This window comes from Sus scrofa, chromosome 9 (genome assembly GCF_000003025.6).
Source record: "Sus scrofa isolate TJ Tabasco breed Duroc chromosome 9, Sscrofa11.1, whole genome shotgun sequence".
NCBI classification, from domain to species: Eukaryota; Metazoa; Chordata; class Mammalia; order Artiodactyla; family Suidae; genus Sus; species Sus scrofa.
The window spans coordinates 96338312-96365752 of NC_010451.4; the positions used below are offsets into that span (position 1 = coordinate 96338312).

General features: G+C 32.6%; 1 protein-coding gene across 7 annotated transcripts in view; it reads left to right on the plus strand.

Moving 5' to 3' along the window:
* SEMA3A (semaphorin 3A) overlaps positions 1-27441 on the plus strand; it is a 453014-nt gene that overhangs the window by 403375 nt on the left and 22198 nt on the right. For all 7 annotated transcript variants that reach the window (XM_021063479.1, XM_021063478.1, XM_021063482.1 and 4 more), the window contains 7 exons: positions 3097-3239; positions 4894-5008; positions 5102-5171; positions 7466-7610; positions 11106-11325; positions 15021-15112; positions 23500-23541. In XM_021063479.1, the coding sequence (XP_020919138.1) occupies positions 3097-3239; positions 4894-5008; positions 5102-5171; positions 7466-7610; positions 11106-11325; positions 15021-15112; positions 23500-23541 (827 nt within the window). The remainder of the gene's footprint in view (positions 1-3096; positions 3240-4893; positions 5009-5101; positions 5172-7465; positions 7611-11105; positions 11326-15020; positions 15113-23499; positions 23542-27441) is intronic.

Consider the following 27441-nt stretch of genomic DNA (forward strand, 5'->3'; position numbering starts at 1 on the left):
CTATAAGTATTGGTGTTCCATTGTAGCACAGTGAGTTAAGGATTTTGTATTGTCACTGCAGTGGCTTGGCTTGTAGCTGTGATGTGAGTTCAGTTCCTAACCTGGGAACTTTCATATGCTGTGGGCACAGCCAAAAAAAATTATGAGTGTAAAATATTATTTTCTTTATCCTTTGTGTGCTTCTGACAACTTTTACCAGATTGTAGCTTTCTGAGAATAAATGACGTGCATTATTTTGTTTTCTACATAGTGTCTTGCATGTATTTGCGATCAAATAAGAGGTAGTTGATATTAATTACTTGAAATTATTTGTTATTCAGGTGTTTATATGAAGAACTGCACTAATTTGGGAGGTAATAGTAAACAGACTTCTCCATTTCTTCAGTGTTAATGGAGAAGAATGTAGGATTTTTCATTTTAATTCTGCAGTTGGATTTTAATGAGATATTATAATGATTACTTAGCATATGATTGAGGCTTCCTTTCAGTATCATCATAATAGTATAATACATTTGTTAACATTTTACAAAGTTGTTTCACAAGCAGTGTTTAAGTTTAAACTACTTTTAGATGAAATGGCAAATTGAACTAAATTTGGAGTTATTCAATTTGAAATAAACTCATATAGACCAATAGACTATGATGGAAAATAAAATAAAAAATAATATATATGTATATGAGTGAGTCTCTTTGCCATACAGCAGGAATTGTTACAATATTGTAAATCAACTATACTTTAATGAAAAAAAGGAAATAAACTCAATTTGAAAATTAAGCATTTGAGGTCTGAGTGGTAAGAATCTTACCAAAAATCAAAAAAGCTGCAGGTGACTGGACTGACTTTTCTCACATGTAGGTCTGTGATATATATCTTTGTGCATATGCATGCACACAAGCACATGCCAAATTTCTAGGAATCTAGCTTCATCAGTGGGGTAGTAATTTTGTAACAAAATTCTTACATGTCACATTAATTATTCTGCTCACCATTCTTCTTGAGACAAACACATATATACAGATACATGTATGTATATGAATAGAAATTTAAAAAAAAAAACCTTTGCAGCAGTTATTTAGGTTGAAATAGTGTATTATCAATTCCAATACTAAGTGATTCCCACTTTTAAGGTACTATTCTCATACACTTATTCCACTGGCACTTTGAACTTTAAATATGAATAGGTAGTGTTTCATGTTTTACACTATTTATCGTATCTGTATAATTTGCTTGAGAAGGATAGGGAGTGCAACCCTGTGAAATATGTGTGCAGTCCCATAGCAAATGTTAAAGGAAAGTTACAAGCATAGTACACATGATAAGAAAGATTATCCACAGATGGAAAAAAAAAAAGAAAAAAAAAAAAAGAAAGACTAACATGGATAAAGCTAGTTTCAGGATTCCGATCCCTTTCCTGGTGTCTTAAGTATGGCACTGACCTAGATGTGTATATTTCAGTAATGTAATACACCATGGGAGTAAAAGTAGATTATTATAAGAACTTAAATACTTGCAGTGTCCTAAGTGCTTTCAGTGAGATAAACTCAGCTGCTTAGTAGTACTACATTGTTAAAGCCATGATGTTATTATATAGTGTCAAATAGTTTATATGAGCCCGCAGGCCTATCAAGTCAAGTATTTACAAAAGTATGTTTTGAAGTGGTACTCTAATCACTGCTAATATTCCTTCTGTGTAACCCAGTCAGTCTCATTTTTTTTCCTTTTCTTTTTGCTTTCCTTCTTTCACAGATATTCATTGAATGCCAACTATGGTTTAAGCTCTAGAATCATAGCACTGAACCTAACACACAAGGTCCTTGTTCTCATGGAACTTACATTCATTGGGGCGAAGAAAGAGACAGACAATAAGCAAATGAAGATTAGAGAGACAGAAAAATAGATATATCTTAGCAGGTGTTTCATGTCAGGAAGAAAAATAATGCATGAAAATAAAGAGCAACTAGGAATAAGAATGTTAGCACTTTAAAGTAGTCAGCACAGATTTTCCTAATAAGTATTATTTTGAACAAGGACTTGAATAAGAAAGAATCCAAGCCTTAGAATATATGAGGGCCTGAGAGTACTTGACCTGTTTAAGAACCAGGAAAGGGTATGTCCCTCAAGGAGTAAGTTAGCAAAGGAGGTATAGGTAGAAGAAAAGGCAAGTGAAGTAGCAGGGACCATATAATAAATGGCTTCTGGTCACTGAAAGAATTTTGCATTTTATTGCAAGTGATTTGGAAAGAAAAAGATATGGGAAGGTTAGAGAGGGAGGTGACATATGCAAGGTACACATTGACTGTTAAATGGAGACAGAGAACTCAAGGATAACTTTAGGGTTTGGGGCTTGAATACCTAGTAAATGAAATTAACATTTAATGAGATCAGCTACAACTTGAGAGAATTTTTTTGTTTATTATGGACCTTATCTCTCCCCTACCACCCAGCTTTTGCTGAAAAGTAGAATAGACCAATTGGTAGTTCAATTTAAATGATATTATTCTTGAAAGAAAGCATAACAATGATGGCAGCAGTCAGTAGTATTTGTTAGCACTTACAGTTTGCAAAATGCCTTAATATCCAGTTATGCATTTATACCATATGGTCACACTGAGGATTTCTGCACCTACTCCTAACTTTACAGAAAAAAATAATTTTTTGAGATGTAAGGTGATTTGTAACATACTCTAAAATGCGTAAAGAACAGTTCACATCTACTAAAAAAACAAAAGTGAGTGGTAATGAACCCAACTAGTATCCATAAGGATGCAGGTTCAAATCCCTGGCCTCGCTCAGTGGGTTAAGGATCTGGGTTGCCCATGAGCTGCAGTGTAGATTGCAGACATGACTTGGATCCGTGTTGTTGTGGCTGTGGCTTAAGCCAGCAGCTGCAGCTCCGATTTGACCCCTATCCTGGAAACTTCCATATGCCACAGGTGCAGGCCTAAAAAGAAAAAAAAAAAAAAAGCAACTGAAGTAAGAAAAGATGAATTCTTGAAATATGTCAAATAAGTGTTGAGAAAATTGAAAATGGACTATAATGAATGGTTGTATTTACCCACTGTGAATTAATATATGTGCTATAATTTGTCTCTCAGATCCAAGGTTCATTAGTGCCCATCTCATCCCAGAGAGTGACAACCCTGAAGATGACAAAGTATATTTTTTCTTCCGTGAAAATGCAATAGATGGAGAACACACTGGAAAAGCCACTCACGCTAGAATAGGTCAGATATGCAAGGTGAGGTAAAGAAAAAAACATGAGGCGGGTATTATTGTCCAGTTGCAGTTCTTTTTTTCTTTTCCACCTATCTATAAATATAGTGAAAAATATCACTAAAAACTTGATCCATCACTACAGGTTTTTAAATGTCCAAATAAGATTGAAAACATTAAAGTTGCTTGTGAATAATATCATAATCAAATATAGAGGTAGATGTTGTGAGGCATTATTTCCCAATTATATTAAATAATATTAGTTTGAAATTCTAGAGGAATAAAGTTTGTTCATATTGCCTGGAAAAATATATATTTTTTTGTATTCTGAGATCTAGAGAGTTTCCTATAATGTGTAAGTTTTGAATGAATATTTTTGTTGGAATAACTAAAGTATGAATATAAAAGCATTACAGTGTGTTTTTATAAATTGATTTTAGCATCATATGTACACATAATATACGCACACACATAATATTGAACTTTATCGGAGGCATTTTATTTACTTGGTGACACAAAATCCTGTATAATATTCATTATAATGTTAGATGTACAGAATAGAAAAATGGTCAGTAGACTTATGGATTAATTAGTCTCAGTGTGAAAATATGATAACACTACTGTTCTTCTACACTGTATAGTGCAGTATATATGCAATATCAATAAAGCCAACTGTTATATGTTAAAGCACCTTTCACCTCAAGACAATCATAAAGCCAAATTATTGTCTTAAAATGAAGTTATTTCTTTTTAAAAAAATTATGAAATTTTTAAAATCCCCATGTTGGGAGAGAGGGTAACCTCTTTCTTGCCCCAATCATGATCTAATTATTTATGTGTAGTATGTTAAATTAATGGAAAATTAAAATTTGTAATGATCTGGAAACATACAAATGATACATGCAATATATGAGAATCTTTTCTCTACAAAATACTGAGCATATTTAAAGGCACTGCTTATCAGGGTTTTAAAAAATCTTTATACAAATAAAATAATATAAACAAAATATGTCAGTGTTACATATTTTTTGTCAGCATTATATTTTTGAAGGAACAATTATTTCCTTCAAAATATGAACATAAATATTATTTTAAAACACTGTAAGTTACCAGTAAATGCATTCCATCATAATGGAGTGTTTTACTATATTAAAGTTTTATTTTCAATTAGGAGATAGCTTTTCAAAATGTTTATTCTAGAGTAAGTTTTCCTGATTAAGGTTTATGTAAGTATTCTGTCAGCATGCTATTTGCAAAGTCAGAATCATTTCAACTGTTTCAGAGTATAAAAATATTTGATGCTAGCATTTTTCTGTCTTATATTTTCAGTATGGGTTAAAAGACATGCAGTTATTCTTCCATTCAATAAATACTCATTAAGTACCTACCATGTACCAATGTGCTCTCCTTTGTGAAGCAGCCTACTTAAGTGGGTAAGATCTTAAGAAATAATGTATGTGAGAGAGAGACTTAGCAAACTAAAACAAACAGGAGTAATATTATTCATTGCAAAGTACTAATAATATAAGAAAGCATAGGTACTTGTATCTAGTCATTTTTCCATTTGAAAAATGAGAAATGCTATTTGGTGTCTGTCCCAAGGTACTAGAAGATAAGATAAATGTTTGAAATTTTCATTGGCATGCACTATTTCTAAAACCAGTGTTCTCTCCTTTCAGAATGACTTCGGGGGCCACAGAAGTCTGGTGAATAAATGGACAACATTCCTCAAAGCTCGTCTTATTTGCTCAGTGCCAGGTCCAAATGGTATTGACACACATTTTGATGAATTGCGTAAGTAGCTGATGATATTGTACAGATAGCATTTGTTCAGACTTTGCCATACCTTTCAACAATGCAACTTTCCCCAATTTTGTTTTCAAACAGAGGATGTATTTCTAATGAATTCTAAAGATCCTAAAAATCCAGTTGTATATGGAGTGTTTACAACTTCCAGGTAAACAATGTTTTACTCTCTTATTATCAAAGAATTCATGTCCTTTAGATGCTTTCCAAGCATCTGTAATTTGTGAAAATATGTTTTTGAAGAAACAGTGCTGTCTTAACCTTTAAATTGCTGTTCATTCTTAGTGGCTAAAATACATTATGACCTAAATCATTCTTTTAAAATAAATTTCAGCAAAGAATACCAATATTAAAACTTTAATGATGAACAATATATGTCATGTTCTATGTATTTGACTTTTAAAATTTAAGTGAAATATAGATTATTATAAAAAATTTAATATCTGAGTTTTGTTGAAAGTTTGTAGTGGTATAAGCTAGATGAAAAATCCTTTTCCCTCTCCTTACGTTTATCTTCTCTTCTTTGTCCCTACCCCCTCTTCGTCCCTCACTCTCTCCCCCTTCCTTCTTCTCCTCCCTCTCCCCCTCTCCTTCCCTTCCTCATCTCCTCATTCCCCATCTTCCCCAAGGTTCTTGCTGTCAATCAAGCACTATCTCCTATTACATTCAGTATAAAATTTACCTTCCCTGGAGTTGCTAAAAGAAACATCTATTTACATGCATATAAATAGGGATATGCATTTGGATATGGAGGAAATGTTTAAAAAATAAATAATTTAAAATCAAAAGTCAGGGAAATTCTGCAAGAACTGTGATAGCACAAAGAGAAAGATTAACTGCATTGCCCAAGACTGATTTATCCTGTAAATATTAAAGCCATTACCAATTGATTGGACATTTTTACCTATTTTTTTAAATACCATGTAAAAATTAATAAACCTATATTACTAAAACCATATGCAATTCCCCATACCTGTATGTCTTCCTTTTGGTATAAAAATAGACAACTAAAATAAAGAATGTGAGACACTCAAACAAATAGGAATCCATTTATTTTGCTTTCTCATTACTTAGTACAGCAATTCTTAATCTTGAGCACACATCAGAATCACTGAGAGTATGTTATAATACAGATGCACCCCCCCACCCCAGAGTCTCTGATTCAGGAGAAATGAGATGGGGCCTAAGAATGCATTTCTAACAAATTTCCAGGGGATGCCCACACTGTTAGTCTATGAACCGCACTTTGAGACTCACTGATTTAATGGGAAAAATAATTTCACCTCTTTGCTTCAGTGAGATCAGTGACAGTATGTGAGTTAGTCTTTCAGTGATGATGGGCTTCATCAATAAACAAGCAGTGCATAACAATGGGGAGGGGACACTAAACAGTAAAAACCATGATGTATCACATGTGTATTAATTTGCTATTTATTTATTATGAAAATATTGTTGTTAAATTCCTTAAGTATTTATTTACTATGTGTCAAGTAGCATGTGATATGTAACTGATGTTACAGAGAGGAAACCAGGCATAGTCTATTTCCTCAGGAAGCTTGCACTCTCCCAGATATTGCCTAAATGAAGTAACTTTCAAAAGTAAACTCTTATAAACATATGTTATTCATTTGGTCTAATTTATGTATAATTTTCTATAGGGAGAGGTTGATTTTAAGATAAGCATTACACATTTAAATGTGTACAATTCTTTTATATCTTTATATAAATACATCCCTTGAGCTGTATTTATATAAGCAAAATAAAATGGAAATAGTGGCAACTCATGGAAAAATTTCAGTTAGCTTAAATTACCCTGATTTTTTTGTCCAACAAAATGATGGGAGTAATTGCTGTAATACTCTATTTTTGCTAGGGTGTAATAGCTACTAACTTCAAATTATTTTCTGTATTGGAGAGAGATGATTTAAATTTTTTTCACACAAATCAAATTCTGTTATTTAATTAAATGCTTTTGTTGGTTTGGGAATTAAAAATTGTAACACATTTACTGTTTTCTGCAATTTCAGATTATGAGTTCTTACACATTTCCTGTTTTTAGTAATGATGCTTGAGGCATAATGTAATACCATAATTGTATTTGCTATCATAATTAATCATTACTTTTTAGATCTTGTATATATGTTTTTCCTCTCAACATTTATGATATGTATATATTTATACCATATATTGTCTATTTATATTAATATATTTTATATGAGTACTAAAAATGATTTCATCCATACCTTCTAATTTTGAGCAATCATAATTTGTTCTCTTAGTTTATTATTTCAATATGTATACATGCGACTTGAAAAATGTCAAACACTATTTGAGAATATATGTCCAAATATTGAGAATTGCTTTCTGAGATTTAAGAACTCAATATAAATAGCTGTCTCGTGATTTTATAAAGGTGAAAGTCTACTTTTGTTCTTTCTTTTTTAGTAACATCTTCAAGGGGTCAGCTGTGTGCATGTACAGCATGAGTGACGTGAGGAGGGTGTTCCTGGGTCCCTATGCTCACAGAGATGGTCCTAACTACCAGTGGGTGCCTTATCAAGGAAGAGTGCCCTACCCACGACCAGGAACTGTAAGTGGCCTAGGTGTTTAAAATAGGGTTAATAAATGTCTGATAAAGGTTTTTAAGAAAGCAGCTACACTCATATTAAATACAGATAATGTAAAAAAGAGATTCTAAGACTATCAATGGAAAGAAAGGCAAGAATTTTCTGGGGTTCCATAAAATCGAACACTCAAGAACATGTTTTTTACAGCCATCAATGTTGTTCAGTCCTTACCAGTTAATAACAATAATTTTTGAGAAATAGAAACTGAACAGTTTTAGCTTCTTTTCTGAAAGGGACATAGTGAAAATGGCTTTCATGGAGAGTTGAAACAAGGTGGGTATACCTAGACTTGTTCTCTCTGACTGTGGCAAAGGCCCAAGAATTGCACATTAAATAGGAGGAAAAATTAAATCAATGTTATCTTCCTATGGGAATGGGACAACACATCCCTCAAATAACCTAGACTTGTTCTCTCTGACTGTGGCAAAGACCCAAGAATTGCACATTAAATCGGAGGAAAAAATTAAATCAATGTTATCTTACTATGGGAATGGGATGATCCCTCAAATAGGTAAAGAAGATATACAAAAAATAAGCAAATATAAATAATCGTAGAGCAGAGCCTAGATATTTTAACAGGTGCTGTCTACTCTTACTGCCCTCTCTCTTTCCCTCCAACAGTCCCGGGCCCAAGTTTAAAAAAAAAGTGGACAGAGCTCAAAATAAAACCAGCCTTAAATCTGCGATTTAAAGTCGGGAGATTCCAGATATAAGTGATGTCATATAGTACTTGTCTTTGTCTTTCTGCCTTACCTCGCTCAGTATGAGAGTATCTAGTTCCATCCATGTTGCTGCAAATGGCATTATTTTATTCTTTTTTATGGCTGAGTATACATATTGTGTATACATATTGGGGAAATAAAAAATAATAATGCACTCAAAAAAATAAAAATAATAAAATAAAAGGAAGAACTTTAAAAAAATAAAGTCAGGAGAAAAAAAGAAAAGGCTGATATGGTAGAAAGTGAGTGAAGTCATCAATATGATACCAGAGGTTACAGACTAGAACCATTCATGCAACATTTTCTAACCCTAAGAATCTTTAAAGAAATAATTTCATATGATGAAAAAATTTGTTCTTTAAGTTTAGCCATCACTTTAATTTTACATTAGTTTTAAATTCAAGTAAATGATGTTTTTATGTGATTTTATTAGGCATAGTATGTTTCTAATCTTGTTTATTTTCTGTATTGCTAAACATAAATATGAGCACTTCATAAATTAATTCTAGTTGATGGATCTTTTAAATAAAAAACCTAAATAGACTGTCATAAGAATCAATGAACAAGATGGAATATCCATTGCTTATAAGAAGCCAAATGGGTTTCATAAAAACATACTTGGTATTTACTACATTTCTTAATGGTAAACTGTTTTTACTTTGTTGGTGGACAGTTTTAGGTCTGTATGTCTGTTTGTATCTCTATGACTACCTAATACAAATGTCTTTTAGATATAAACTGACTGTAGGGAATTCACTTCGTGGCTGAGCTGTTAACAAACCTGACTATTATCCATGAGGATGAGGGTTCAATCCCTGACCTCACTCTGTGGGTTAAGGATCCAGCATTGCTGTGAGCTGTGGTGTAGGTTACAGACATGGCTCGGATCTGGCATTGCTATGGCTGGGGCGTAGGCTGGCAGCTGTAGCTCCAGTTCAACCCTTTGCCTGGGAACTTCATGCCGCAGGTCATGCCCTAAAAAGCAAAAAATAAATAAATAAACTGTCTCTAGGCTCACTTCAACAAATTTAGTGGAATTCCCTCAATGTGCTAGATAATTTGCTACTATTTGGAGCTACGGAGTTTTGAACAACATTGAAGATGTGTACAATGTATTTGTAATTTATAATAGCAATTAAAAATTCATTGGGTGCATAAGGTCCTATTTTAACAGATTTATACATATCTAATGTATATTATATGGGTTATATGTGTGTGTGTGTGTATATATAATATTTGGTAGCCCAATTATTGTTCCCACTTCGCAGATAAGGCAAATCCCAGCCAGGATTCAGTCTGGGCAGTTCGGTTCTAGAGCCTGAATTTTCACCCAGTGTTCATAGAGGATTGTTATAAGATGGGAAATTAAGTCAGCAGTATGCACCAAGTGCTAGAGGCAGAAGGCAGAAAAAATTTCCTAAGCTAGGAATTAGGGAAGGACTGCCAAGAAGAGATAACACCTAACTGCATCAATAAAATTCACTCGGATGAATTTATTAATCCCTAAAGGGGCAGCTGAGACTATGTCATTCTGTCAACACTACTTGAGAAAAACAAAGTGACCTTCAGTGTGTCAGTAGAATGGCATTTTCTTTCTTTTTAAAGAAAAACCTACAGCTTAAATAGTACGAAATACAAGAATAAAAGTAAGACAAGAAAATTTGACAAATTATAAGATAAAAATTTAAAACAAATCTCTTTAATTTTCAAGCATACGTTTCTAAATTTTTGGAAGTTATATTTAAATATTGATAGAAGAGCAAAAAATTTAATGTCATGAAATGTTTTTTATTGTTTCTCCTAGGAGTTTATATAGACATTTGATAGTCTGTAACATTAAATAAGTAATATAATTTACTTAAAAATTAATTTCCTAAACCCCTTGACTACTATATTAGTATATCATTGTGTGTATATCTATATACTACATGCAAAATTATACATATATATTCATAAATAGACACCCTTCCCATTTCAGAACAGCTTTATTTTTTCATTTCTCATGAATTATTAATAACCTAAATCAAGGTAATGGCAAAGACAATTGATTTCCCCTTCTAAGCCTCTTGTAAGATCAAGAACCACTCAATTACATTTCAGCTCTCAAGCTCACATTGAATGGCAGAAATTACTTAAGTGTAAGACAAAAAGCAAGAGACTGGAGATACTGGCCTTTGAATACTTGTACCACATAATTAAATGCAATGAAAAGTGTGAAATCTGACTTTTCTTGCTTTTGTTTTATCGCTTTAAGTGGAACACTTAAATCCAATGTGTGACACTGCAGCCTGTTTGGCTCTCTGTGGCCATCATCTGTTCAGCTTGGTCCATTCTGATTGGTCACTTTCTGTTATATCTTGAGTTATATCTCTCCTTATACCTAAAATTATTATAATTACTGAAGACATAGTACTTTTAGTATTTTGGGGGTATTTTTTCAGGGTTATATTAGAAATAAAGCAATAAAGGATGGTTTATTTTGTCTTTAATTTGAAAGGAGCATTTGTATTCTAACATTATGCCATAGGAAAAAATGACATTTTTCTGAGAAGATTATACTTTACTATACGTTGTGTCTATTTAAGTAATGTTATTTTATTTTGTAGCTTAACAGTTATTTAATTAAAAAAATAATTAAAGGTTTTGATTCCTAAAGATTGAGGCCATATATTATGTAAATTATACTATTATTCATTATATTTTAATCAAAAGATATTCTTTTCTTTATCTTAATAGTGTCCCAGTAAAACATTTGGTGGATTTGACTCTACAAAAGACCTTCCTGATGATGTTATAACATTTGCAAGAAGTCATCCAGCCATGTACAATCCAGTGTTTCCTATTAATAACCGGCCAATAATGATCAAGACTGATGTAAATTATCAGTTTACACAAATTGTAGTAGATCGAGTGGATGCAGAAGATGGCCAGTATGATGTCATGTTTATTGGAACAGGTAAATGTTTTGAAGCTCTAAGTGTTCTTCCAGAACATTGTATTTAACTAAGAACTAGAGGAAGTTTTCATTGTCACTCAGAAGGTATAGATAATCTCTAATAAATGAGTAAACAATGTTAATATTCTCCCATTCCAATGTATTGTCATCTCAGGCAAGTCGAAACATATTAATTTAAATTAAATCTCCTTTTCAATCAAAAGTTGATAAATATAATCAGGGAAAGCTAATGATTAGGTGAATAATCAATGTCTATAATTGAATCATAGCTCTTCTCTGGCTGGTAGCTTTTAAAGACAAAGACGTACTGCTCAAACTATGCCTAAATTCCCAAGATATTCAATAAAGATTCTAGAATATATTGAAGCAAAATTATCTGAACCTTAAAATTATCTTAGGGTGCAAATCTTCTAGAAAATAAGTTTTGGCAACAAAATTTATTTAGTGTTTTTACCATACAATGAGAAACTAAACAAAGGAAAACAAAACTTCATCAGAAAAGCAGTAGTGTAGACCTAAGGAGTTGCCAGATATGTTTAGTATCCATTATGCAGTAATTTAACAACATATTTTTATCAATTCCATGATTAGAAACAAACATTTTGTAGGTATATTTTTAGAATGATTCCATTGCTATTATGACATATTATTTTATTTCCCCCCTACTCTTTTTAATAATACTATTTTGAAAGCACCAGTTACAAATCTTAAACTTGCTACTTAGGGTCAGATTCCAAGGTAATAAATTCCTAGTCTCCATTAACGTTGTTAACTGACATAAATCAATGGGAAACAGTGTGAGTGCTCCTCTGAAACCTTGTATAATAACATTTATTTTCCCTTGGTGAGAACCAGAGAAAAGAATTGCATTAGCTACAGGGGAATGGCAACTGTGCAGTAAGTGCTTTAAAGACTTAAAGTTTTATAACAAAATTGTGAAATACTTATGTTATCAGGTGTAACAGTGTCAGGTTCTAAGCAATACATTACAGTCTGCTTTTATGAGTAAGAAAAGTTCACTATCAAATAAAAGAATCCCAGTGAGACTCAGAGTTCAGTAAAAGTCAATGAATTGCAAGTATCAACTTCTGGCTATAAATAACTTGAGAAATCATAAGATGATAGGATTTCTCTTCCATAAATATTAGTTTATCATTTAATGTCAAATTATAACTAGGTCCCTCTACAGAGTAATTAAGCTCTTAAAAAAAAAAAAAAAAAAAAAAAACCATGGCCTAAACATGTTGAGAAATCCCCCACTGAGTGACAGTGCAACAAAAATTTGCTTCTGGCTATTTGACCAAAGAAATCCAATCATGAGTTTTCAATTCCTCCTGAACACAAGCTGTCTTTAAAGGAACCAGTTTCATTAGCATGTTGAATGTTTGATGATGGGAATGGCTATTGGTCAGCACAAAGCAGGATCATCTGTCAGCAGAGTAAATTGATTACCGTAATTTTATCTTTTAACTAAGTTGCACATCATAGTATATTGATCCTAGTTAGGTAATCTGATTCAATTTGTGTGAAATTGTTTGAAATACTACTCAGTAAAACTTGATCTGGAACACAGATAAAGTTATGTTTGGATACTGGAGACTGATCAGAGGCACTGAGTGGATTAACCTAATTTACCTTTAATCTTTGGTGTTATGAGTAGTCTAATGTCCTGTAAACATAGAAGGATACTCTTAAAAGAGGGCTTTTTTTTTTTTTTTTTTAACTTTACAAGAGATACATTAGCAACCTTTCTTGATCTCACATAGCACATCACATCATATTGATCCCCTAAAGTGGTCATCTATGGTATGAATTATTTTTCTGGTATAATTTATTCTTTACCTGAAAGGTTTTCTTCTCAAATAATTAGTCTGTTACATTTGATTAAAATGAGCCAATTGAAGCTAAAAATAATTGCTCAACCAGTGCAAACTGGAATGTTGAAGAGTCAAACTTTTAAACTTAATAAATTGCTATTTATTATATCAAGAATAGGGGAGTTCCCGTTGTGGCGCACTGGATAACGAATCCGACTAGGAACCATGAGGTTGCGGGTTCGATCTCTGACCTTGCTCAGTGGGTTAACAATCCGGCGTTGCTGCGAGCTGTGGTGTAGGTTGGTGGCTACAGCTCCTATTAGACCCCTAGCCTGGGAACCTCCATATGCCGCGGCAGCGGCCCAAGAAATGGCAAAAAAAAAAAAAAAAAAAAAACATATCTGTAAATATGGGAAAATTAATATTTTCTTAACCCAACTTAAAGTGGAAGCTCTTATCATTAATGCCATTTGTCTCTTTTAACAATGAAAATTGGGAAAAACAATGATTGAAATTTCTGTAAAATATATTCATTTTAACAGTTTTTAATATTCTTTTTAATTTTAAATTCCTTTAGTATTCAAAAATTGATTAACCAATAGATTATATTAATTAAAACAATTTGTTAACCAAAATTGATTAGCAAGCTTTTGAAAAGCCACCATAATAAGTAATCCAAGGTGTTTATTATGAGAAATGAGGTTATTGTCATTTATCACCTAATGGTCATTGAGCTGTCTTAAGGGCCTCTAAGTACTAAAGGCCTCTAGGTGAGAAGATGAGCAGCCAGGCCCTGATATTCTACTTTTGTTGCTCAACAACATTCCTTGCATTTTGCTTGTAGATTAAGTATTCATAGTAGTTCCTGGCTTCAGAACAAAAGTAGGAAAACCTGTCATACCAATCCAGTATTTTTTTTAAATATTTTTTATCGAATGACATATTCTTTAAATTCTCCACTGCTTTACAGTTTTCAAAAGTTTCACAGATGATTTCATATGATCTCATAATAACTCCTTTTTTCCCCTGCTCCTTCCCTTCCTTCTCCCCACTGGTGACCACTAGTTTGTTCTCTATGAGTCTTTTCCTTTTTTTTGATTTGTTTTATTCACTAGTTTGTTATATTTCTTAGATTCCACATATGAGATATCGTACAGTGTTTGTCTTTATCTGTGTGGCTTATTTAACTTAGCATAGTCCTTCCAAGTCCATCTCTGTTGCTGTAAATGGCAAAATTTCATTCTTTTTTTAATAGATAAGTATTTGTCCATCTATATATGAATGGCAAAATTCATATACACACCACACCTTCTTTATCAATTCATATATAGATGGACAAATAGGTAGTTCCATACCTTAGCAATTGTAAATAATGCTACTATGAACTTTGGAATGCATGTATCTTTTCCAATTAGTACATTTTTTGCTTTTTGTTTTCTGGGCATATACACCCAGGGTAGAATTGCTAGATTATATGGTATTTCTATTTTTAATTTTCTGAGACATCTACATATGTCAAACTATTACTATTTTTAGTTTTTTTTTTTCTGAGACACTTGATAATTGACATTAAAGATAAAAATAACCCAACCTAGTGATTATTATATATATTTATTTTTAATTACTCAGGTTTAGGGTAAAATTATCTTCAAAACTTGGTATGTTTCTAAAAATTCACTTACTTGTATTCCATGATTATATTTATAGTTTATCTAGTTTCATAAAATGCATAAGAATATATATACTATTAATGCTGTAACAAAAAATAAATTGAAAAGACATCAAAATGTTCTTTCTTATTAGATACTGATTTCATTCATTAACATTAAAGTCTATTCAGATCTATTTAAATTGTGGTTTCTCCACTCTCTTTCAAAGATGTTGGGACCGTTCTTAAAGTAGTTTCAATTCCTAAGGAGACTTGGCATGATTTAGAAGAAGTTCTGCTGGAAGAAATGACAGTTTTTCGGGTGAGTGCTGCTTAATTTCAAGTATCAACAAGTTCACTTGTGTGTCTTTTCCCGAGGACAGCTGCACACTGAACTTGGTATGAATAAGTAGTCTAGCATAGCCTTCTAATTAGCTTGTCAATTAGAAAGCCAGACACTAGTCAAAATAAACATTGAAACTTTCAATGCTAGTTAAATCTAAAAATGTAAAGAAATATATTCTTGGCTCATATTTTGTTTTCTCAATGATAAATTATATGATTTACATTTTATATTATTTATGTAAGTTATCTCAGTGAACATACTCCATGTGCCTCCCACTGCACCCCCCCCAATCCCCTATTTCACACTTTATGGTATAACTGGGATGATGGTAAACTCTCTGAATGTATTAAAGGAAATGTATTCAGAATGACAAAGAAATGAAGACATTTCAACCATTTTTAGCTTACTTGTGAACTGCTTTATCATATTTCCTAAATAAATTATTTATTAGCAAAGAAAGTTTTTGAGGTTTTTATATTACTGGTGGCAAATTTGTTATGAATTCATGGACTGCACAATGAATATTTGTCCCTTTGTTCTAAATCACTGATGGCCCAGATAAGTTTATACACAACTAGGGTTAGAGGCAGCAAGATATAGGTTGAAGTGGGAGAGGAAAACTGAAATACTGTAGCATATACCACAATGTCTGTTGTTCCTTTTAGAAAGCTAGCTAGGAGGAAGAGTTTGAATTGAAGCATACCTTGATTTGAATTATTTATGAAATATAACAGAAAAATAGATGCCTGTCAAAGGTGTCATTTCAGTTTTTGATAAAAGAAGAGGGCAGAAATATGAGACCTTTATAACTGCAAAATAAACTGGAATTAGAAAAATTTTGTATTCAGAAAATGAGAAAATATTCCAACTTGTCTTACAACTTAAAATTATCTCTTCTAGTCTCTAGGTACCTCAGATACTTTATAAAATGAAGTGGCTAGATTAAATCTTTCCATTCATTAAATATTTTAATTGTAGACAGTCTTCTCGGGACTTCTTTTAGTCCCATATTTCTAGACCAGTTTATTAACCCAGTAGGGCTCGTCCTCACTTTTCTGTAATATTTTGAAGAGAAAATAAAGTACAGTGTGGCCCTCCTAATATATATTGACTCAAATTAAATTATGATTAGCTTTGAAACAGATCACTGGACAATCATGACACAGACATCTTACAATCACTAAACAATGTTCTAGTGGGAAGAGCTGAGGTTCTTCAGTCAAAGCTACATGGCAGTTCTGTTTGGAACACACACAATCACTGTGAGCTTCCCCATCAGTAAAACAGGAAAAGTAATACCTCACAGAAGGCTAGAAGAATTAGAGACATTATTAAGTAGAGCTTCCTGAACTGTGTTGGTCAGTGTGTTCAGAATTTTTTTATTAATATAATTTTATTATTTTAGTTTGTCTACACTGACAAGCAGCGTTTTTAGTAGCCTTCCCTTCTAATCCTTTGTTTAAGGCTTAAAATAATGCAGTCATCCTAATTCTACCATGATTTTTAAAATCAAGCAGTTGGACCTTATTTTGTCTGGTATAGAGTGATGACTAATCCCTATCTTTCACCAAGTCCCATTTCAGTATTTACACATTGATACATTAGCCTACAAATTCAAAAATACAATTATCCAAATGGACTGGGTTAGCAACACAGAGTCCATCTAGATTTAGCAAACAAATTATGGGCACTGAGGGGCCAATATGTAAATTGCCATCTTATGTCCATTGTTGTGTCTCCAGAGCCTAAAATATGGTTTTAACCAACATTTACAAATGAATAAAGGAATCAGTATTTGTGAAAAAATTAAATATGAGAAATTAAAGAGTTTAGGGTCTTCTTTAGGGAGATTGTGCTTAAAGTGAAGTCCCCAGAGTATGAGGGACATAAACTGAAAACAGCAAACAGTTATCATGTTGATTACATTTCATGTTACTTTCTAGTAGAAAACAACTTTTTTTTACTAATTCGATATTTTTGAAAATCTATATTGCCACCACCATTGTAAATGAAGTTACAGGAGATATTAAAATACAGACTTAGCTTTAGAATTTCTTATTTCCAGAATCTTTTACTTTTAGACTTGTCATAGTTCCTTTGCATATTCCCCTTCAGTTATTGTATATTATTATAACAAGCTTCATTTACTAATTCAACTGTAAACAAACACACCTGCCGTGGTCCCAGCATAATGCTAAGTTCGGCTAATTCAGAGATGAACACCATAAACATGGTGCCTGATCTTATGTAGCTTAACAGACTCTTATATGTTATCCCTCAAAGTTTCAAATACTTTATTATCTATTAGTACAATTAAGTTTTATCTTCCAGAATTGCATCATGTCATACTATTTTAAAAACAACTTTTTTTTGTTCTGTTATTTAATTATTTTGTAGAACTTTAAGAATCAGAATATGTATAATTTTGCAGTACTACTACAATCTAGCTAATTTTCATTCCCTACATTTCTGGGATATAAGGTTACATTTCACATCTTTACCATGTTTTTTACTAAATTAATACAAATTTTATTAAAATATTACTCTAAGCTGATCTGTTAAATGACTTTTAATAAAATCTTGAGAGGTTGGAAGCCAACACTCTTGCAGGCACAAATATTTATTATCTATTAGATTTTGTTAGTATTTTCAGTTTCCAGAGGAATATACAACCAAGTTATACCTATGATAACTACTGAATGATATTCATGTGATTTTTAAGATATCCTGAGAGAGGTTCTTTATCAGTTTTTAACAGTTAAACATAACTAATATTGTGCTTTCATGGAAATGATTGTTAATGAGTTTATGATTTTGTGAAAAGGTTATTTATAATGTGGGACACATCTTCCACAGATAAGTGTTCCATTTCTCTCCCATATTCTCTGCTATGCATTATTGTCATTATTATTTCTTTGGCACTCAAGTAGACAAAACATATTTGGGCAGAGTTTAGGGAAATATTTACTTTCAACATTCTATTCTATCAGGCAGAGTTCATACATATATTGTGGTCTAGCAATTGGAATATTTCACTGTCAAACTTTGTTTAATTTTGCAGAAGGAAGGGAAAAAAATACAACACATTAAAGCAATTTCTATATACAGTAAAATAATCAGAGAAATGTTACAGTTTCTTTATTTCTATTTCAGCCTTGCAAGTCATTCCATTTAACATAAAGTAAAATTTAAAAGGGTTAACCTGAGTACTGTGGTAATTTGACAAGATAAATAGACAAGGAACAGATTTAGGGTCCTGGTGGTATCTGATACTCTTGGATTTTAAAAAGAAAGACATTTAATGTCAACCAACCAGTTAATTTTACCATAATATCATCTCCAGGAGACCATGTTCATTATATGTCTTTGCTAGACTGAATAACCAAACCTCATATAAAAACCTGAATTAAGTCCAGTACTATGTCCATTGCCATCTTGAGGTCGGATTTAGGAAAACACCCTGGCTAATCACAGAACATTCCAGTGGCTCCAATTACATCTAAGATATTTTTTTATTCTGAATGAAATCAAATCCCATTCAGAGTATAGAAAGAAAAATATTTTTCAGTAATGCAAATTTCCATTTTAAAGTAGAATTTTAGTAGGTAGTAAGAGGTGATATAAAATTGGCATTGGTTTAGGATTCTAGAAATGGCATTTTTTTTTTTTTTCCCTATAGCCACGACCATGGCATGTGGAAGTTCCCAGGCCAGGGATCGAATATGAGCAACAGCTGCAACCAACCTGCAGCTGCAGCAGTGCGAGATCCTTTAACCCACTACACTGGGCTAGGGGTCAGATCTGAACCACCTCAGTGATCCTAGCTGATGCAGCCAGGTTCTTAACCCACTGTGTCAGTGGGAGCTCTTCTAGAAATGACTTTAAATAGCCATTATAAATTCAGAACGGTACTAAAGTACTGACCCAAACCTAATTCCGTTTATTATTTGTAACCATAAATCTATATTTGAATTATATTTACTTTGTGAGTCTAAACAAGTCAGATTAAGTCCATTGAGTCTCAACTTAATTTTATTTTTTTTCTTTTTTGAAAATTAAGATTAAAAGTAAATCATAGCTATTGTTAACTAGTTATACAAATGAAAATCTCATTTAAAATAAATGCTTAAAAATTCTACATCTATAACTTATTAAAATATTCAAAAGGTCTGAAAGCTAGACATATGCTTTATTTAATGTGAGATATTTTTTCCATTCCAAAGAGCATTTTACTTTTGAGACAGTGGAGTGTTATATCAAGATGCGATACATTTAGTACAATGGATTTTATTTATAGTCCCATTGACTGCAAAGGACATGAATTTTAAACCCAATTTATGCAATAGTCCATGAACAGCTGAGCAAACAAATGAAAGAGTTTAATTTTCATTCAAATGTAAAACATAATTGATGCTTTCCAAAACCTGATATATTAACTGATTCTGAAGGAGCATCCTCTCTCTTAGCATCCAGGGAGCTCTGTCTGATTCTCCTGGGATCAGCAGGTTGAAAAGCTCTGAGAGTGCGAAAGTTTAATAAGGACTAGATTAAAATATCTGGGAAAAAATAGCAAATTAGAGTCATAGAAAATCTTGAAAAGATGCTAAGTTTTTAATTTCATTTTTACTTGAACTCCAATTAAATTTGCAATTGAAACCAGTTTCATGGAAAAGTGCTGATGAAGCTACATCTGTTTTAAATGGAAGTCATATTCACTACCAGCTAGGCCTCAGAAAAAAAAAAATATAGCTTATTTAAATGGATGTCATCTTAATATATTGTCTATTAAAATTCAACCACAGGCAGCATATAGCACATCCTATCCAAACTATTATGAATTTCCTGGTCTAAAAACAAGTAAGGTTCTTCTAATTAAAGGATTCTAGAACAGAACAAAGGGTGGGGGAAAAAATGTAATTGTAATGTATACATGTAAGGATAACCTGACCCCCTTGCTGTACAGTGGGAAAATAAAAAAAAAAAAAAAAGAGGATTCTAGGATCTTAATTTAAGAATGTTGAAATCATAATATGGCACAATGGAGTTTGGTGTGTATTGGGATTTGTTTTGTTTTTTAATTTATGTATGAAGTAATCATTTCCATCCACCATATAGATATTTTTTATGTTGTCAACGAACATGAAATGTATGAAAATTTACCACCTTCATCCACTGAGGTTTTAAAAGAACTGAGCCATAGCTAACTTTCATTTTAATTATACTATCTGTTAATTCTCTGTATAAGAAGCACTTTCCTTGTGCCTTGGTTGTAAAATTTATTTCATGAAAGTCTTCATGAAGTTAGCTGCATACATAACCACATAACTATTTCTCCTGTGAAACTGTTGGAGTGGAAGATGCTGCTGTGGAATGTTTTCCTAACTTTTTAAAATTCTTTGTTTGGGTTCTTGATTCCAACATTATACAAATCTAAATATAAAAGTCAGTTTTGTCTTTTATTAATTTTTACTGTTTTATTTTTTTACAGCCACACCTGAGGCATATGGAAGTTCCCCGGCCAGAGGTTGAATCCTGCAGCTTCAACCTATGCTGCAGCTGTGGCAACACCGGTTCCTTTAACCCACTGCATCTCTACAGTGACCCAAGCTGCTGCAGTCAGATTCTTAATTCACTGTGCCACTTCAGGAACTTCCAATTTTGTCCTTTAAAACTGAAAGTCTGTGATGAATTGGCCCCTAGATATTTGTGACTTGATACTACTAAATTCTTAAGATCTTCTTTTTGGTTAGAGAAAATTGGTAGATATTCCTTTCATCAAAATTGTCTTTATGATTGTTAATTCCTATAGAAAGTTGTTATTTTTAATATAATCAAGCTATGAAAATTAGAAACTATGGGAAATCTCTAAATTATCCCATTAAGTTAATTTACATCCTAAAATATTTGTTTCATTTGTGTTTCAGGTAGGTTCTCTTAAATTTGTTAAGAAAAATCTGAGGTCAGCTTAGATATCAGCGTTTAAAGTAGAAAGTTGCAATCTTGTGGCCCATAGGAGGTAATAAAAACCATAAGAGTGGATTAGCCCACCAGGAAAAGAATGTAGCATCAAAGGCGAATGGAAAGGAGTCAGCAAAGGAAGACCAACATATGAGGAGTGGCTTAAGATAGAAAAGAATCTGAAAAAAGCTAAGAATAGTCACTTGAGTTCTAAGACATAATGAATTCTAATAGAGGAAACAGTCAAGAAGAAATGAATGATATAGTACCACATAAAACAAGAAGTCCAGTAGTAACAATGAAAACTGTCTATTCACCAGTGTAGTTCACCCGTGATTTCTTTCTGAGAATCATTGGCCCCCTCTCTAGAGTAAGGGCTGGACTCAGTGGGCTGAGGGATGAATGGCTCTGAATGGGACATGAACAAGTAAAGACAGTGAGTATAGAATATTTAGATTATTTTCGAAGAAATTCCAGCAAAGCTTAAAGGATTAAGGAAAAACTTTTTATCTAAAGAGGGTTGCCTTTATCTCATATACCAATTCAATGGGAGGAGCAGAATACAATAGGGAGAGTAGAAAAGATAGAAAAGAGAAATTTGGTAGGGAATTAATTTATTCATTCATTTACTCATTCATTCCTTCATTCGTTATTTAACAAATATTTTTGAGAACTTGTAAAAACAGTTGACCTTTGAACAACTTGTAGGTTAGGGACACCGACCATCTCTGCAGAGGAAAATCTGAATATAACTTTACAGTTAGCCTTCCATATCTGTGAAAGTTACCACCATAATTTTTCAGATGAGAAAAATGAATTAGAAAGAGGTTTATACCTTACCCAGTGTAACACTAATGGCCAAGTTTGAATTACTACCATTTGAATCCATACAATCTAGCTCCAGAGTCCAACTCTTTACACTTGAAGACTTACCTTTATCACCTACTCAGAGAGATGTTTAAAGATTGTTTGTTCTTCCAATCCCAGCCTTTTTCTCATAAGCTGAGAAAGATAGTCTCAGAAACCTTCAAGCCATCTCTTCTTAGTTGTATGTTTGTCATTGATGAAAGATAGGATGGAGCACAGTTCAATGAAAGTGAATCTAAGAGAATGTAAGCTAATATCTTTAGGCAAATAGCCTCTTGGTTGTCTAAGTTCATTAAAGAACAGCATTTATTTATGCATATGTTTATGATAGGCTTTAGCAGAACTATCTAGCAAAGTATATTGATGATTATTATGTCCCTGGTTATGACTTCTCTAAATCAGTCTGTTGACAGAAATTGAAGAGATTATGTTCTCTAGAAAAGGCCTGAAGTTGTAGGTCTTTGCACCTTAAACGGTCATTTTTAATAATAATGAAGTGATCTCACCCCAGCAGAACTTTCAGTTCCTGACAGCTGGAAACCAGCCCAATACTTTCTGCTCATCTTTGGTGCTATCAGGAGCTAGCCTGACATTCTCAGCCAGGCCACGGTGTTCTCCAGTTGAACATTACAAATATTCACAGAACCCCAACATTAGATGGGGACACTATCAGACCATGATGAAATCAAGAAAAAAAGCAAGACCATTCTGTAATCATGTTTGAACACAAAAAAGAACATAAACATTGTCCAAATACAAAAATGATCACATGTCTCTCTATCCTACCCAATGAGTGATTGCTGCTTTATCAATCACTACTTTAGCCTCACTCTGTTCTTCCCTCCTTCTAAATGAGATATGGGAAGATAGCTAGTCATAGAATTACCTCTGCTTTTTGACAACATCCAATGTTAAGCAAAGCCCCACTTCCCGGAACCCTCTCTCAAATCACTTACCACCCCTAAAAAAGAAAAAAAAAAAAAATGAAGTTCCCATTGTGATTCTGCAGGTTAAAAACCCATCTAGTATCCATGAGGATGCAGGGTCAATCCCTGGCCTTGCTCAATGGGTTAAGGATCTGGCATTGCTACACCACAAACTGTGGTGTAGCTCATGAGTGTGGCTCAGATATGGCATGGCTATGATGTAGGCCTGCAGCTGCAACTCTGATTGACCCCTAGCCCTGGGAAACTTCCACATGCCACAGGTGCAGCCCTAGAAAGAAAAATAAAGTAACTTACCACAAGCCCAAAACATAAAAATTCTTTCCAACACTCTTACTGAGCACTCCCTTATCACAATGAACAATAAACCCAACCTGACCAACTGCAGATATGTTCCTGATGATCTTTAACTGGAGGATGAGCTTAGTGTTTGCTCCACACATATAACATCTATCTATGCAGTTTATTTTGCATGTCTTATTTCCCAATTATATTGTTTGTTATAGGCACTGAAGTTATCCCTAAAAATTTATGTCGGTGTTCTGTGATTTTTCTAATTTATTAAACAACTCACATTGTCTTTTTCTTCTTTAGGAACCAACTACTATTTCAGCCATGGAGCTTTCCACTAAGCAGGTACTATCGTTATGTACTACAATTAAAATTCCTTATTTTTGTTAATTTTTTGTGTCAAATAGATAAAGATATTTATGTTCCATCAAATTTTATAGAATTATTAACACTTCAGAAAACAAGAGAAAAAATGTTTACAATAACTAGTAGAATGAAAACTGAAAATAATTTTCATTGCCATCAGGTTTTTGATGTCTCATATATGTCCTATAAATATATTTCTTAGATCATTATTTGTTGTAAATTTTCATTTATAGCATTTTGGTTTTGGTCATTGTAATGTAATTTCATCAATAATTTGTTAATCTATCCTTTACATATAATATTGGTGGATATTTCAGAATATAAATAAATTTATAATTTAATTTGTATGTTTAAACAAAATACATTTTATAGGCTAATAAAATTATACACCAGACTAAATATGTTTGGAGGATTTTGACTTAAAAATTAATTTTACTTTTTCAATAGTTTTGTGTGTTGTAGAAAACATTTAGTTTGGCTAAATATAAAAGGGAAACAGGAAAACAGTCATTGCCAAATGATAAGTTATTAAACTCCATGAATTCAAAGGTTAAGGGCAGCAAGTTAATGATCTTTTCATTCACATTGAATGAGTGCTTTGGCAAGACACTTGAGAAACACAAATGACTTCTAAATGCTAAATTATATGGGAAAAGCAAATATAATTTTAACTTCTAATGAATTCTCTTTTCCACATAAATGTTTTTTAGCCTTTCTACCCAGTATATCAAAGGTAACAACAACAAAAATAGATGGCTTGGATCCTGAGTTAAAATTAATTATTAAATAACCTTGCATAAAAAGCCAGAAAGAAATAGGGAGCCCCTCACTCACTGTAGTGACAACTTACATACAGAATTGTTGAATATGAGCATGATTTGGTGAATCTTATTTCTGACCGTTTATATGCTTTATCACTAACCATGCATTATTCCTTGTACAGGACACCTAAAGCTACTGTACCCCTAAAACACACTACATATCCTTTCCACACGTCAGTATCAAAATAGAATAATAATCTCAAAGATGTTTAGAGAAATCCAGAGTACATATATTATTGACCTGATACTGTCATTTTTCACATCATAAGTATGAGTTTACCTGTTCTTGTAATCTAAAAATTGTCAAATGTTGGCAAGGAAATCCAGGGATTTCCAGCATGGAAGCTAGACTGGAGTACTCTTTCCTGCAATGATTTTTTAAACGATTTATTTATTCTCTGCAGGAGTTCTTTCTCAATCTTAATGACATTGCATCTCGTTTTATAAAACATTTATTTCTGTTTTAACATTTTTTGGCCGCACCCACAGCATGTGGAAGTTCTTGAGCCAGGGAATGAACCTGCACAACAGTTGTAAGCTGTGTGTGTGTCTACAAGCTGTGGTAATGCCAGATCCTTAACCCACTATGCCACATAGGCAGGAACTTACTGTTTTAATGTTTTTTAACCTACCTTAAGAATTGCCTATTAAATGTAATACATTTCAACAAAAAACAAACAAAAACAATTCATCAATCTAAAATACAATGTTATAGTGTCCCTAGCCTTCATTTTCCATTACTGGAGTTTGATTTCATTCAGATCGTGACTCAATTCCATTTATGCCCATGGCAATTTTTAAAGTGAGGCATAGTTTCAAGAAGGACAAGCAGTGTTGCAACTAATTTTCTGGATAAATGGTCTCATCTCCTGCTTATGACCCACAACTTGTTAAGAAGGAGAGTGAGAAAGCCTGTGGTGATGTTAAATTGGGCAGAAAAAGCACATCAGGTTATTTGCTAGTGACTGGATTATGCTCAATGGTGCCTGGAACCCTCCCTCATATTTCATTTAGAAAGCATAATTGATTTTGCAAATCATTAGTAGTACAGTAGAAAATTATAAAATGAATACTACATTGAATTGTATTTAATTTTTGACATTTCATCATACTTAAGGTTTTCATTGCAATAATTTCAGATGCCATATTTTTGGTTTCATATTCTTCTCATGTATTCTTTCTCTGTTTTTCTCCTAAAGGGATGTGACAAATTAAGATATTATTATCTGGTTAACAACTCATTTACTACTCAATGCCATATTCTTAGAAATCAATAGGTATGAATTTTGTTCCTGTTGGCCAAACATAGAGATATTTTTATTAGGTATGGCCACCTTGGTTAGTAGCTTTTTAAATAGTTATGACCATGGTGTATGGTTTGGCCTATCTTTGTTCACCAGTGCCAACCATGCTTCTAATATTGCTACCACATTTTAACTAATTTAACGGTTGGTTACATATTATGTTTGTTATATTATTTTTATTTGAAATTGATAATGCTCACCTTCAAAACATTCTAAGTTTATTTTTTAAGGTGCTTTTGGAAGAGAAATATATAATGGGAAAATGTTTCCTTCCATTAGTTAAGATCTTGTTAATATTTTTCAGTTATGATCAGATGTTATTACATGCAGGTTCTGTAGATGCTTTAAGAGAGGTTCAAATCAATCTAATTTTCTCTCAACAAAAAACTTAATAATATTTCATCTGTTCTTCCCAGAGACTCTATCATTTTTTAATTTTCTGTAGTTTGTAGCCTCTTTCAGTATAATGATATAAGATGAATAAAGTAAGAAGCTGAGTATCTGTAATATATACCACATTCTTTATGCTATACAATACTACAATATTATATGCTACAAATGCCTTTCACTTACTGGAATGGAATAAGCAGTGTTTATCAGGATAACTGCCTCCATAAATAGCTTAGTTTGTATTTTTTTGCTTCTTTCTCCCTTTTTCCCTTTCTTATTTTAAGATATAATAAGAACTAATTCTCTCTCAACAAAAAACTTAATAATATTTCATATTTTCCTCCCAGAGACTTTAACTGGTTAGCTTTAAGCATGTAATTTCTTTCTACAAAGTATTCCTAACGCCCTCAATGATTTCATAGATTCTGATTGATACTTACAGTTTCATTTAAACATAAATCTATTCATGTATGTAGTCCATCTTTGAAAGCCTTTTGGAAATGCGATTTTAATTATATTTATTTCTGACTGTCAGGCAGTTTGTAATACTAAAAGAGAACATCATTATTTAGAGACTTGCTTTTCTGTAACTTATTTTTCATTTATATAGTAGAGAAACTAAAATATACTTTTAGGTATTTGTCATGCATACTAGAACATGTTTCAGTATTTTCACAACTTTTATTAACTTTTCATTATAATTATTCAATCATCTAGTGCAGGGAAGGAACTGACACTGATTATAGTAAAATGGACAAAAATCACAAAACATTTTATTTGTATTTCAATTAATGTTAATATGAATTTGTAATCGATACTCTATGCTGACTCAACTGTGTTAAAGGTGTGTTAAAGGTATTTTTTAAGTCGTATTGAAGTCCTGAATTAGTTGCTATCATGTTTTTTTTCTCCCTTCATATTCTGGTATTTATAACTTCAGTTTATCAAGTGTAGTGGCATCATAGATGTTTTATCTGGATGCACATTTTGAAGATCTAGTTAACCATGCTCATTTTATGACTAAGGAAGTTGTCTGAGAATTATTATGTAAATGGCCCCAAATCACACAGAATGTTAATGTCAGGCAAGACCCAGAATCCAAGTATGTTGGTGCCCAATACCCCATTGTTTCCCCAACACCTGAGCTTTTTGTTCGGGTCCAAAATACTAGCCAGGCCCTACTGATGATCCTTCAAATAAGAAGTAATTGTGTACTTTTATTTAAAATAATCATCCTGGAGATAGAGGAAGGGCAAGGCAATGTTGAGCAAAGCTTCTTACCCATGCAAGTACCAAAGCTTCACCCTTTCCCTTCTTATAGGAGGGCAGCATACATCACAGGCCATGGAATAGGGCACCCAAGA